Genomic DNA, 14,347 nt, shown 5'->3' on the forward strand with positions numbered 1-14,347 from the left:
CCCCCTCCGCCGCCGCCGCCCCAGCCACCTACCGAGAGCGGCGGCGGCTTCCGCCTTCATGTGCGACCCGGAAACAGCGGCGGCGGCGCGTGACGCGCCCGCCCGGCGAGGGAGGAGCGGCGGCGGCCGGAACCGGGGCGGGCGGCGGGGGCGAGGGTTCCCAGCGTCACCCGGGCATCCGCCAGCCCGAGGGGCCCCGGCGGCGCTGCGGTGTCCCTGGGCGCGGGTGTGCCCGGTCGTGCGGCGGGGCCTGGGGCTGCGGGCGGCCACACCGCTCCGGTACCGGTGTCGGTGCCTTAGGTGTGGTGCCCGAGGCGGAACTACATTTCCCAGCGAACCCCGCGCCGAGGCGGTAGCTCTCGCGAGAGTTGATGTGCCTCTGCGCCGGGACTCCATTTCCCCCAAGCCTTCAGCGCGCCGGAAGTGGGTGCGCGACGCTTCCGCGGTGGTGTGCGGCGGGGTGGCGGCGGGGAGCGAGGTGGGGAGCGAGGTGGGGGCCTGGGGCTGCGGGCGGCCACACCGCTCCGGTACCGGTGTCGGTGCCTTAGGTGTGGTGCCCGAGGCGGAACTACATTTCCCAGCGAACCCCGCGCCGAGGCGGTAGCTCTCGCGAGAGTTGATGTGCCTCTGCGCCGGGACTCCATTTCCCCCAAGCCTTCAGCGCGCCGGAAGTGGGTGCGCGACGCTTCCGCGGTGGTGTGCGGCGGGGTGGCGGCGGGGAGCGAGGTGGGGAGCGAGGTGGTGGCGGGCGGCAGAGGCGGCCGGTGCTCACGGTGGAGGCAGGGATGGACGTGACCGGGCCTGAGACCGACTGGCGCAGCACCAACTTCCGGCAGAAGCTCGTCAGCCAGATGTGAGTGCGGGCTGCGGCCTCAGCGCTGAGTAGGCCGCGGGTGGGCCTCCGCCGCTGCCGGAGGGGCTTCAGCGGCTCCCGCTTTCCCCGGGGTCCCCAGCGCCCGGGTGGTTCTGTCTCTGCCGTCTACGAGTCCTTCCCGGTCCTCCCTTTGCTGCCCGGGTTCGTCCGTGGTCCCCGGTGTTTGTCCGTGGTCCCCGGTGTTTGTCCGTGGTCCCCGGTGTTTCCTCTCCCCCGGGCCCTTTCGCCGTCCAGCGGTGAGGGGCCCTCGGTAGCAGGACGTAGCTCAGACCCTGTGCGTGGGGTAGCCGGGCCTGCTCTTTGACTTCGATTCTCCCCTCCTCCTTCCCTTTCGCTTTCGTCGTCCCCTGGAACATCGGCTTCCCATCCTGCTTGACGGCACCTGCTTTAGGGTCAATTCTGCAGTGTCCGTAGTGTTGCCAAGTTTGATGTATTCTGTCCTATGAAAACCACTGCGTAATCTTGTATCTGACTTTTTTAGGCCAAAAATAATATCAAAACTTTTTTTTATTATTTGGGACAGGGATTTGCTTTCTTATTTCTAGAGCAAGCATCACTATAATTGGTATCTGCCTTATGCTTCATAGGCTGTCAGAAAAAGAAAGTACAGCTTGTTGCCTTTCCAGTTGTTGTTTGTGAAACAATCACTTTACTTGAATGACTTTGCTGCTCTTCATGCCTTTTCTATTTTATGGAAGGCTCTTTAACTCTACAAAAGGTGAAAGCACTGTTCAATGCTTCTAAAGTAATGTTGAAATCTTTATGTGTGCTTGAAAAGCTTGATCTTGCCTTGTTGCTTATGAGAATCAATATTTAAAAACAGACTTTTTTAGAAAAATGATATGTAAACAGTATGCTGTTTGACTGCATGTGGTTTTACTGCCTAGCTGTGGGCTTAAGGTGCTGTCTCAGAATTAAACTGTTATGGTATTCATTAAAGAAATACAATTATGTGCATCTTTCAAAGCTATGCAAACATTCTTGGTGCTCAGAACTGATGTTTTACTTTCTGCAAAGTCATTCATCTTGTTAGATTAATCCCTTGCTTTTCTTCTCCTCTTCTACTCCTTCATCAAAACAAGCAAACAAAAGCGCCTTTAAATGCTGTGTAACTTTGAGCGGAGTAGCATAAATATGAATAAATGGAGACAAACCTTAACATAATAAACATTTGGTTTTGTGTTTGCTCTATAAACTGTAACTTTTGTTTTTCTCCTGAGCTGGGAACAATACTGATAAATGTTTCAATGGAAGCATAGAGCAAGAGATAAAAAAAATTACTACTGCTGACCAGTAAAATCTTTGAACTTAATGTCATATGAAGAGATGACAGTAATCTTAAACTTTAAATTCTTGTTGTGCAAAAGTAGAAATAAAATGTCCTCCATTTATTGTCTTTTACATATGTGCACAGATGTCTGTGTATGATCTGTGTGCTTTTTGTTACAGATGTATTGACACAGTCTTATTTTTTTAAGATTGTGTCTGTAAGTGATGTTTCTTCCTTGCACTCCATCCAGTATTATAATACACATCATACGTTTGTATTCACTATCTTTTCACTATCTTGTTTAAAAAGCAGACAAGCTTGTTACTGGGATAAGTGTACAATGACTGCAGTGGATAATTATTTTTTTTTAAGAGATTAATATGTGCTAGATATCTGAAAACAACTTGGCATGGTTTCATGTTGATGCTTGGTATAAAGTGAAGCCAGCCAGAAGTAAAGTTTATAATAGATAGGCTTGTTGAATGAGAAATGGAAGCAATATGTTGCCTAAAGACTGGAGCTCTGTATGCAACAAATTCATATTTCTTTCCATAAGTTTCCAGTTTTACCATTAGTGAGGTTTATGTAGTAGGTATAAGAGGGAGGTAATTAAAATAAATATCTAGTCAATCATCTGAAAGTTTTCTTAATTTGTGGGAAGGTTGTTCCTAACAGTTACGAAAATACACTGTCTTATACCTATGTATATCTTCCAGTTCCTCGTGCAAATACCAAGTGATATTTGTCAAGACAAATACTAACACTTGGTCTTAAAAGTTAACTTAAATGTATGGAACCATTCGCATTTTGAGCACCTTGTTACAACTTCTGGATACAGAATCTTAATGTGTTGCTATTTCACACTTGCGTTTCCTTTACACCACTGAATTTAAGTTTTGGGGTTTTTTATGTTTGGTTGTCTTTTTTTTAGAGTGACATTATGTGGATGAGCTGTGTGGAATACGTATCCTAGTGAATGTGTCAGTGGTCAGTGTGTATGATTTGGTTATCATCTTTTGAGGCCATACTTAATTTGATGACCTAAGAAGCCCCATTCAGTCACAGGCTCCTGTGTGACTGCAGGCCCAGGCAGGACTTTTGGACTGTGCATGATGAGCTCAGATGACTGAGGCCAGGGAGCAGCTTTGGCTTGTCCCAGGTTGTTCCAGGAGACAATGATGATGTAAAAGTGTGATTATGTACTTGTGCTTACCTTTATTGTGGCCTTTATAGGTAGCAGGCACATAGTGGTACCTTGGGAGTCTCCTTTGTAAAAGCCTTTCCTTAATATTAATTTTGTCTTCAGTTTTTTGCTTGAAGTTTTGATATACATATTCTCACTTAAGATCGAATAGGTTTTAGCTAATGGTTCAGCTAGATGAGGAAAAGAGCTTGTGTCAACAGAAGTAAGGATGGGAATGTGAAGACTGGCTGAATCTTTCAGGCATCACTACCTTGACACAAGTTTAGTGTAGGGTAGTTGCTTGTGCAACTGCAGATAGTGAGAAATAAGTTGCTGAGATGTTAATTACAAGGTGAAAGTATTTCCTGGTAACTTGTTTGGGAATTTAGACTGTAGCTGCCAGGCTGCTTTAAAACGGAACAGGTTTTGCAGTGAAGTGAAATGTTTCTAAGGATGAGAGTGCCCAGAGGATTGGAATAGGGCTGTTCACCTGACTGAACTCCTTGTTTTAGGACATCTTTATCTTGTTGCATGTTTCACAGTTGAATTGCTTACTCCTTATTGATGTACTGAGAATGCCCCTTCTTTTCCACCCATGACCTTAGCAACGTGTGGTTTTGTGTGGGTTTTTTTCCTTTTTGCCTTTTCATCTTGCACATTCAATATCCCATCCAGAGGGCAGATTGAGATCCAGTTTACTAGAGGTGTGATGGAGGAAGGACAGCAAGTCCCTGTGATTTTGGCTGGTAAATGGGAAAGAACAGTAAGGGAACTGAAAGCTTTTTATTACCAAACCTGTTATTTTTCTTACCCTCAGCTTTCCATCAACAGGGCCTTCTTTTCATCTTATTGCTTCACCTGCTGCTTTCATGTTGCTTGTCCCCTCCCTTGCTGCATCTCTGCTCTTTTCTCCCCCTCATCAGTGCTCCCACTCCTTTTTCTCACTCATTGCTCAAACCTCTCTATGCCTTCAGGCAATCTTTTTTTTTTTTTTTTTTTTTTTTATTTTCCCCCCCTTTTTTTTAGAAATTGTATTTAGTCTTCTACAGCAGTCCATACCATGAGCACATTTTTTTTTTTTTTTTTTTTTTTTTAATTTTCCCACCTTATGTTTAGAGAATTCTTTTGAAAATGCCTGAAGCTAGGCAGGCCAAAGCCCATTGTTTGCCAAACATGGATTACATTAATCCTGTCATTCAGCTTTCCTGAAATGAACAGGTCCTGGTATTTGGTCAAAATAATACATTAATTGGTAAAATGACGACTTGGCAGTTACTCTTGAATTTCTGCAAAGAATATTTGTGTTGCCTTTTAGAAATTAGTTGGCTTTTTTTCTGTTATCTGAAGAATTTTTAAAGGATGGCAATTTTAAGTAATGTATGTGGTGGTTGCATGGTTTTTGTTTGTTTGTTTGCTTTTAAATCTATAAATGAGAGAGGGGTAAAAAGCTGTTCTACGGACCTTCCCAACTACAGAAGGTATTTTCTGATGTCCTCAATTAATACCCAGTCTTGTTTTTTCCCTTTTTTTTTCCAGTGATGACGCTATGAGGAAGGCTGGTGTTGCCCATAATAAATCCAGCAAAGATATGGAGAGTCATGTGTTTATGAAGGCCAAAACAAGGGTAAAGTATCCCTCTTTGTTCCCAGAAGTTACTGGGATATTAAAAGAAATTTGGAACAACCTGCAGAAACTGCAAACTCAATGGACTTAGTTAACTGTCTCTGCTTAACAGTACATAGTTATGCAAAATTTTTGATTTCTTTGTGCTGCTTTTAGCCTGAGGGGGAGTGAGGTATCTTCCATCCAATATATGCATCAAACTGGATTTCAGTCCAAGACAACTGCAGCACTTAATACATATGTGGGACCGCACTTAACTCTTATCCAAAGGCTTGCGTGTAGTGAATTGCATAGAATTTCCTTTATGTATGGTGTAGCACTGTTCCTTATGACCAGTGTGGTGGTCAGGAGAGACTAAGATACCAATGAAAAGGCTGTGTCAGGAGTAAGACCGAGGGAGGTGCTGTGGTCTCTGTGAAAGTTGGGTTATCGAGACTATACCCAAATGTAAACTTCTTTCCTGGAGCTGTGTTATAAGAAACTGGATACTGTTGCTGTCTCCAAATAGGCTGTGTTTGAGATAAAACTTCTCTTGGTCAAAGTTTTGTAGTGATGATGTCACAAATTTATGCCTGTTGATGGCATCTGTACTGGTGAGTTGCTAGTTTCATGGACAGGGAGGCTGTCTCAGCCCTGTGCAGTTTCTCTTACGTATTATGAAGCACACTAATAAAAAACTTCTCATGTTTCTATCATATGTTAGTCTTTAAAGTTGTTAACTTGTATCTGTAATACTAATTTAGCTTAAAAAAAGTTCTTGTAGTAGGAATGAGACATAGTTCAAGAACTAACCTAAGTCCATGTACCATGTAAGCAGGCTCTATCCTTAAGCAAAAAGAAATTAGAGTGGGTAGGAAGAAGAAAATGGATGTGTTGGTTTATAATTATCTTCACATATCGTGTGACTGCCACAGAGACTTTTTCCAGTGGATTTTGTGGTTTCTTGGCCACCTTTTACCTTCAACTACAATGACCTATTAGTAAAAATATTCTCTCTTAATTGATGAAGAGACTGTTCCTTGCAAGTGAACTGCACTGAAAAGCCCACGGAAATTGTGAAGTAAAATCTGTTATGTTGAGGAAGAACTGAAGAACCAGAAAGTCACAGTTGCAATGTTGTTTTTTTTTCTTATGCTAAAATACTAATTTTTTCACCTTTAGGAAGAATATCTTTCTCTTGTGGCCAGACTTATTATCCATTTTCGAGATATTCGTAAGTAATTGTTTGGGTTGCTTTTTGTTTGGTTTTTTTTTTACTCAGTAATGGGATTGCTTATCCCATCCTCACAAGAAAAGTCAATTTTAGGGTTTGTGGGTGTGGTTCTGCATGTGACAAGTTACTTTAAAATATCTTTCCTGTAATATACATGCTTAATTTGTAAATACTGTTTCTTTCACACATCCATCTATAATTGAAAAGTCTTTGAGGAATTATTTAAACTTACTGCTTTTTCCACCTTCCTAATTTTTTTCCTGTATTAATTGTTCTTCCTTTGCAGACAATAAGAAATCTCAAGCCTCAGTCAGTGGTAAGAACTCCTTTTTTTTTTTTTTTTCCTTTTTTTTTTGTGTCCCTCTATTTCTAACCAGAACAGCTTAGAAACCAGGGCTTTGCTGTACTAACAGTAAGAAGGCTGTGGGTTCCCCAGCTGGAATATTAAATGCTGCTGGAGGAGAGGAAAGGTAGCGTGGTAGTCTTGGAGTTCTCAGTGATGAGGGTGCCAGGCTTGGACAGATGTAATGCAGGAGTCTTGTTTGTTTCCCTGTTTGTACTTTTGTTAGCTTGCAGCAGTAATGCACTTGAAAGAACAGGAGTGACTGAAAATAATCTCCTGCTGAGCAGTCCAGGTTTCTCCTTGTTACCAGCTTTGGGTTCCTCATTGTGTTGCATCAGAGGGAAACATGTTTGTGGGGCGTACGCACTCTGCCATTTGACTGAGGTTAAATCTGATCATGTCTTCTGCCTCTGTGCTAACTCCTATAGCAGTGTATGTTGGGGACATAGTATGATCCTCTATTTTTATCCCCCTATAGGCTAAATATGCAGTGTGATTGATTAACATCCAGTCTAAACAGTTGGAAATTATTTCATAAATACTCTTAAGAGAGATGGGGTGTTGCATTCTGTACCTGATTAACATTGCTTCTGTGCCCCATGTTGTCTTTTGCTTTCCTGAATTGCCGTTGACTTCACTTTTCTGTGTGCCCAGGATTCAAAATTATGACAGTTGTCTTGAAAGGCACTGAATTTGTCCACTGCATAATAAATACCCACTGTACTTCCTCTGGTCTGAGCACTACTTTTTTATGTTGACCTCGGGAGGAAGAGGCTAATTGGATCTGCAGTGGGACTTCTTGGTTTTTGAGGTTACGAGCTATGTATCCTCATGGAGTTTTGTTGGCAGCTGGTTTTGACTTGCATATAAATTCAGAGGTAGCTAATAAGTTCCTTTTCTCTGATGTATTTAGAATCTATTTGGAACTTTGCCAATCTGAAGCACTTTAAATAATCTCCACTCTATTTACAGAGAGGCAAAGGCATGCCGGAAGCCTCTTGTGGTCTCACAGGCCAGAGCAGTGAATGATTCTCAGGGTGTTGGATCTAGTCATGGTCTGAAGCTGACAGATCAGAGAGTGGATGATGGAGAACTGAGGATTTTGGGGAGGCAATTGCATGGCTGGCTATATATTGGTAACTATTTTCTTTCTAGACCCAATGAATGCCCTGCAGAATCTAACTGGGGGTCCCCCAGCAGGGGCACCTGGAATGGGCATGGCTTCCCGAGCTCAAGGAGCACCAATGAGTGGGATGAGTGGCCTTGGTCCAATGGGACAACAGATGAGTCTCCCAGGGCAGCAGCAACCTCCTGGAACGTCGGGAATGGCCCCTCATGGTATGCCTGGTGTCTCTACAGCTACTCAGCCCAGTAAGTGTTCAGTTTGCATCAAACACCAAAATTGTTAGGTAAGCTTTTCAGTGCATAAATCTTTTCTGCAAGGAAGGGGTGCTGAAGAGATTTCGTACTGCTGACTAAATCAGCCAAGTGAACTGCAGGAAGAGTTGATTTCAAATACTGCTTCCTAATGGGATAAATGTCTTCCTTAGTATAGCGAGGAACAGTCTAGCTGTTGTATGAGCAAATGCTTCACTCATCCTAGAAGAAGTCAAATTCAAAACTTTGTTTTTGTAGAGCTCACCTGTGTTGTCTATGGATATGGTGCTTCCCAGTGGTGACCTCTGTGCCTATTTCCTCCCGCACATTTTCATATTCTTTACCTAGGTTGCTGACTCATTATAGGTGATGAGAATTAGAGATTGGTAGTAGGAAGTGTCATTAATTCTGCTGCTAATGTGCCTCATCCATTTGGAGAAGCAAAAGTATATGCTGCTAATGAAGAACATTAATGTACTTCAGGGATTATCTTAAATTACTATGAGTTATACCGGGTAACAGTCTCTCACACTGTTTGGTTCTTGTGTTTTAAGTACAGTCTGCTTTCTTTTTAGCCCAACTTCAGCTTCAGCAGATAGCTCAGCAGCAACAGCAGCAGCAGCAACAATTCCAGCAGCAGCAGGTGGCTTTGCAGCAGCAACAGTTCCAGGTCCAGCAGTCAGCCATGCAACAACAGTTTCAGGTCCAGCAGCAGCAGGCAGCAGCAGCTGCAGCAGCCCAGCAGCAGCAGCAGCAACAGCAGCAATTGCAAGCCGTCCAGCAGCAGCAACAGCACATGCTGAAACTGCAGATGCAGCAGCAGCAAAACCAACAGCAGGTGATGACAAACAACTACAATGGCAGTTTAGGTCATCTGTGGTCGGTTACTTGTTAAGTGAAGCTTGGCTTGCATGGAAGTACTTACCAGCTCTGCCAATTACTGATGTGTTTCCACTTTAGGACAGGACTTCAATTTAGACTGACAAGTTAATTGGCAATAATATATTACATCCCAGAGGAAAGGCTTAACAGTCATTTCGTTGCTTTCTTCTGTCATAGCAATAGACAATTAAAACCTTTGTCTCTTTATCTTTATAAACATCAGGATAATCTTTCATTCCGACAAGAACAGGAAGGGGGAAGGAACCAAAAGCCCTTGGGTTACTCTAGAAATAGTGGCTGTTTTATCATTGTGTAAGTTATACATATATAATAGGCACAAAAGCAGAAAAGGAAACTTCAGCTGTCATGCTCTTGTGCGGTTTTTGATAAATAGTGGTGCTGATGCAGGCTGCTTATGTTGAAGAAGTGCTTTTTAGCCCATTTGTACAGGGAAAGCTGATGGACTTCATTTTTGCTTTTGAGAAGTGTTACAGTTGCAAGACAAGCTTGTAATATTGAAACTACGGGATGTGTGCTATGTAGAGTTGAGATATATGAAAAGTGAGTGGATAAAAAGTTTGGACTTTCCCTTTGGTCTTAAAACCTCAGCCTGATGTATTAGGATTCTCTTTGCTCTTAGTTTAAGCTATAAAAATAAGGCTGCTATCACACTGCTTGCAACCTTAGCATTCTGGCTTTTCCTGCTTTTCAGATGCAGCAGCAACAGCAGCAGCAGCAACTACAGCGAATTGCCCAAATGCAGCAGCTGCAGGCACAGGCTATGCAGGCACAACAACAGCAGCAGCAGCAGCAACAACAACAGCAACAAATACCACAACAACAGATACAGCAACAGCCACCTCAACAAGTAATGCAACAGCAGATGCAACAGATGCAGCAGCAACAACAGCAGCAACAGCAACAGCAGCAACAACAGCAGCAGCAGGTTGCTCAGGCACAACAGTCTCAGCTTCCACCACAATCCCAACCGCAACCCCAGCCCATGGTATCTCAGCCACAGGCAATCTCAGGACAAATTCCTAGTCAGGTTTTGCCTGTTACTCTTACGCCCCAGCAATTAAAAGCAATGCAGGTAAGAGCTAGTCACCAGTTGACTGTTGGTTCATTATGATCCTCTAGAGAAATAAAAGAATATTTTCAACTTTTGCTAATAATAGAGTAGGAAAAAACGCAACTTATTAAGAGATCTGTAGTTAGCATGTTATGAATATGGAGATTTTAAAGGTTTATGTCTGGGCCCACCAGTAGAGAGCAGTTTTGTGTCAAAGATTAGGACTTCTGGAAATCTGTGAAAATCACTTATGAAGCTAATATTTAAAAATAATTTCCCGTCTTACTCTTGAATGGACAAAAAAAAAAGAAAAAAGAAAAAGAAACAAACTGGTTAAAGGAAAAATCACTTCCTTGATGTTTGCTGTTCATGAGCACATGAGCAAGTGCTTTGAAGTGCCTCGTACATGCGGCTGGAGCCAGTGTTGGCCCTCTAGCATCCTAGCTTTTCTTCTGCTGCCGTGTTCAGAGTTTTTGGTCAAAGTTTAAGATACTGGTAGTCAGTATTTTTCTGTGTTGTTGAGAAAAAACTCAGATGTAATCCCAAGACCTACTTTTCTTTGGGTCTTTCTGGGGAGGAGTGGAGTGTCAGCCACACTGGAGAAATTATTGACCCCACATGCATGAGCTGATACATCAGTTGTGTTCCTACTAGCTAAACTAGAAGTAGTAAGATGACTGTCATAATGAAGGTATAAACATCTGAAATGTTGATCATTGGTAGGTTCTTAATATAGTGTGCTTGAGAGAAATCAACATGTATGTAGTTAACTATGTTTGCCAGAAAGTTGAAATATCTAGTATTGTCATAGGGAGACCTAATAGTACAGGGAAGAAGTTGCAAGAAGTAATCAAGTCTTGGGTGCACGGTCTGTTGCAAATGTTAGAAACATGGGAACTTATAGAAAGCTCTTGTGAGGCTGATTTTTGTCTCCACACCCCTTTTGAGTGTAGTTGTAACAGAAGTGTCATGCCATAATCAGGTACATATGTTTACTTTTTTTTCTTTCTTTTCATACTCAAGGTAAGAGCTCAGCTCGTCCAGCAGCAGCAGGCAGCAGCAGCAGTGCAAGCAGCTCAGGCTCAAGCTGCTCAGATGGGAGCTACAGGGCAGGTAAGGGGCCAGGAGCCAGTGTCACTAATTACAGGCCTGTAGCAAGTGCATGCTAGAGACTAGCATGGAGATGGGTTTCTGGTGGCTTTCTGGTGAGGGGGTCTAACATCAGTCATCCCCTTTATAAAGGGTATATGGGCTTTTATGCTGTTTCTCCTTTGCCTGGAGTCAGAGGCAGGATTTCGTTGACAACCTCTCTGTGCATGCTCTCTGTCCTGAGTAGGTAAGATTGTTGCCTGTACTGACACAGGAAAGCACAATCGGTAAGATGGCCTGCTGTGGTTACACTGCAGTCTGACTGTTGGTACCCCGAGTGTATCACCTCTTCTTTTGTTAAACTTCCTTAGGTGACTGCTTTGTTGCGTAAACTGATTTCTGTACTGTGAATCTTTGCCTGCTCTCTTTACTCTCGTGGTTTACCTTTCATCTCCATGTATCGACCATAAAAAATAGTATAGATAGTGAAATCTCTCTACACTCCCCTTTCATTCCTTTCATCTTTCGTTCTTCTGAGTGAAATGGGCAGTAGATATAGATTGCTCTTGTTCTGGATGTGAATTGTGAAGAAAAAATGGCGTGTGTCGCAAGTGCAGAGTTACATTAAAAAAAAAAAAGTGCTGGGTGAAAGCTTATTGTCTAACACAGTTTTCTTATCCTGCAATACACTTGTAGCCCCAGTGATTGTTCCTTGATGTGTGTCTGGTATGAAGGAGACATGGGGGAAAAAAAACTGGGAATGGCTTGAGCTGAACCTGTCATCCCATTTTCCACAAGAATATGAAATAGTCTTTCGTGGCTTACCTCTGTAGTGTTTCATATTGAGGCATTTTACAGACATGGGTAAGTACAATTGTCACTGCTTTGTAGATGAAGAGACTGAAGCAGACAGATGAAATGAGGTTGACTAGGATTAATGTCAGAGTTCTTTTCGTATACCCAGACATTCCATGTCTGCACGTACCATTTCCCCTTCAGCACACAAGTAATCTTATAGATTCACTGAGACATTCGGAAGCTTTTTACATGGACCGTGGTAACAAATGGTTCTCCAACATGCATCTCCCAGACCTGTATCAGGAATAATTTCTTGTACCATCATTGTACATTTTTGTTGGTGGCTTAAGCTCTGTTTCTGTGTTGGTCCTTTTGCTTGTGTTAATGTAACACAGGATGTAAAAGTTGAGCAGTGGTAAGTACAGTTGGTACAATATTGGCAGCAATGCAGAGTTCTCTCTCTACAGTTGAAATGCGAATTAAAACTTCTGATTATTTCTTAAATAATTTCCAGGTGGGAGCTGCAGGGGCTTAGGCTCACTGGAAGGAGACTCTGACTTTTTTCTTTTTACTAACTGGCTCTTTCAACTCCTAAGCAGATGGATTGTGCTTATGTAGAGTCAACTTAAATTTTGCCCCATTTAGTGAATTCGTGTGCCAGTGCCTTAACAGCACAGTGCATTTGAAAAGTTTCGGGTGGTGAGATGGCTGACAGTGGGTTTTGTATTGCAGCTTTATTCAGACATGTAGTAAACTCAGGGATTGCTTATTGTCTAACATGGATGGAGTTCAGAAAATTCCACACACAGGCTTTACTACATTTGTGTTCATGCCATTGCAATATGAGTCTACTAAAATTCATTTAACACTATGAAGTCCGATAATTAAGCAGGTTTCTTGTACTTGCATAAATATTATCTGTATATAATATTTAGTTTTAAGATTGTGGCTGTGTACAGTATTACAATGCAGCTTTGGTGTTGAGAGTGTATATGAAATTTCTTTAATTTAGAGGAAGTTTCTTTTAGGAGTAGATTTTGCTTTGTATTTAGTACATTTTTCGCTAGCAGCAGCATTTTTAATAAATCTGCCTTGATTTCTTCATTTGGTTCAGGGAAACTTTTGTTATAAACAGCCCTATCCTAATCTTTGCTTGTTAGATCTAAACTTAGTGTCTAGGGGCTTTCAAACTGGGAATTTCGGTTGATGTGGCTGTGTTTTTCCTTTTCCGCAAAGTTTCTGTTCATCCTTCCTAAATAAAAGTGAAAGCAATCCCATGTTTAAACATGGATCCACATGGGTTTTGAAGTTCTTCTCTGAAGTCATAAAGACACTGTGCAGGTCAATGTTCCCCTGCTTGCGTGAATAGCCCTTGTGAGAATGTAACTCACAGGTGAAGCTGGTAAATAAAGTAAGTAGTGTCCTAGTGACCACAGAGTGCTACACCAGTTCTTGCAGCATCAGGAGAAAATCTGTAATGAACTGGAGTTAAGTATTAATAAAGTTTAAATCACTGTTCTGGTGCAACTCCTTCAGGTGCTCAGAATGCAGATTGGCTAATGCTCTTCAAAAATCAGAGCTGCCTTTAGTGGAGTGACAGTGGCACAGTACTTACAAGAAGTAGCTTATAAGAAGCTGCATATTTTTTGAATTCTAAATCTTTGGATTTTAGATGAAAGAAAATTAAAGGTTCAGGATTCAAATTGTTATATTCCACTTCATTTTTATCCAATAATTGGTTTTGTATTTTACAATGGGGGTAGACTCTCTTCCTCTGCTCACTCTCTGTTTTTATGGGGTAAAATTCTCAATTCTGTAAATTGAGACAAATCAGTTTCACTTGTGGAAGAGTCTTTTTCAAAGTACTGAACTCTTCTGGTTGTTTCTGGTTTTAGACTGACAAAACCAGCTCTTTCATTAATTTATTGCTTTGCATAAAACAGATGCAATCTTGGGAACCCTCTTTCCTGACTCCTTTGTCAAATGGTCACAAGTTTCATAAATGTAAATCAGCTGGAGAAGAGGGAAAATAGACTACTTTTGTTAAAAGAGTGGAATTGGTGTTATTTATATATACGCTTCCTTTCCGAAGCACACATTTCAAAACACAAAAAAAATCAAAACCAAAATTGTATGTGTGTGCATATGTGTTTGATCAACCACAAAACAACAAACAGCTGAAAGCCTTTGAACTGGAGTTTGTCGTGCTGGTGTTCAGTGATTTGCCAGACACTTAGACTATGAATACGCTTCTAATTTCCTTGACCTCGGAGGAAAAAATCTGATTCTTCACACTTTGGTGGTGTGGCACGAAAAAGAGGAACAAGATGGGACACGTGGGTCACCATAACATCCCTGGGATTTCACACACTCCAGAGATCCATGTGTGTTCACGAGGGTCTAAGATGGGGTGATTGTGCCTGGAAGGATATGTTTATTTTTTTCTGGCAATGTCCCTTTTTTTTTTTTTTTTTTTTTTTTTTTTTAGTGGGTGGGCTGACTAAACAGAGACTTTTTTACATGGTACTTTGCTGTTTTCTAAACAGACCAGCTATGTATGCTATCTAGTTTATATACAGCTTCTTTTTTTTTTTTTTTTTTTTAAAGCGGGGGACCCTTTTAA

At 42.1% G+C, this 14,347-nt stretch overlaps 2 protein-coding genes across 3 annotated transcripts in view; one reads left to right on the top strand and one right to left on the bottom strand.

Moving 5' to 3' along the window:
* The window catches only part of KLHL22 (kelch like family member 22), an 18,287-nt gene extending 18,008 nt beyond the window's left edge, over window positions 1-279 (bottom strand). For both annotated transcript variants that reach the window (XM_014965088.1, XM_014965079.1), the window contains exon 1: window positions 33-279. The gene's annotated coding sequence lies outside the window, so the exon portion shown is untranslated. The remainder of the gene's footprint in view (window positions 1-32) is intronic.
* A 428-nt stretch (window positions 280-707) lies between these two features.
* MED15 (mediator complex subunit 15) overlaps window positions 708-14,347 on the top strand; it is a 27,275-nt gene continuing 13,635 nt past the window's right edge. The window contains exons 1-8 of the mRNA XM_014963909.1: window positions 708-853; window positions 4,864-4,951; window positions 6,112-6,163; window positions 6,450-6,479; window positions 7,662-7,877; window positions 8,459-8,721; window positions 9,484-9,858; window positions 10,861-10,950. Of these exons, the coding sequence (XP_014819395.1) occupies window positions 786-853; window positions 4,864-4,951; window positions 6,112-6,163; window positions 6,450-6,479; window positions 7,662-7,877; window positions 8,459-8,721; window positions 9,484-9,858; window positions 10,861-10,950 (1,182 nt within the window). The 5' untranslated portion in view covers window positions 708-785. The remainder of the gene's footprint in view (window positions 854-4,863; window positions 4,952-6,111; window positions 6,164-6,449; window positions 6,480-7,661; window positions 7,878-8,458; window positions 8,722-9,483; window positions 9,859-10,860; window positions 10,951-14,347) is intronic.

The sequence above is a fragment of the Calidris pugnax genome, unplaced genomic scaffold (assembly GCF_001431845.1).
Source record: "Calidris pugnax isolate Ruff unplaced genomic scaffold, ASM143184v1 scaffold32, whole genome shotgun sequence".
NCBI lineage: Eukaryota > Metazoa > Chordata > Aves > Charadriiformes > Scolopacidae > Calidris > Calidris pugnax.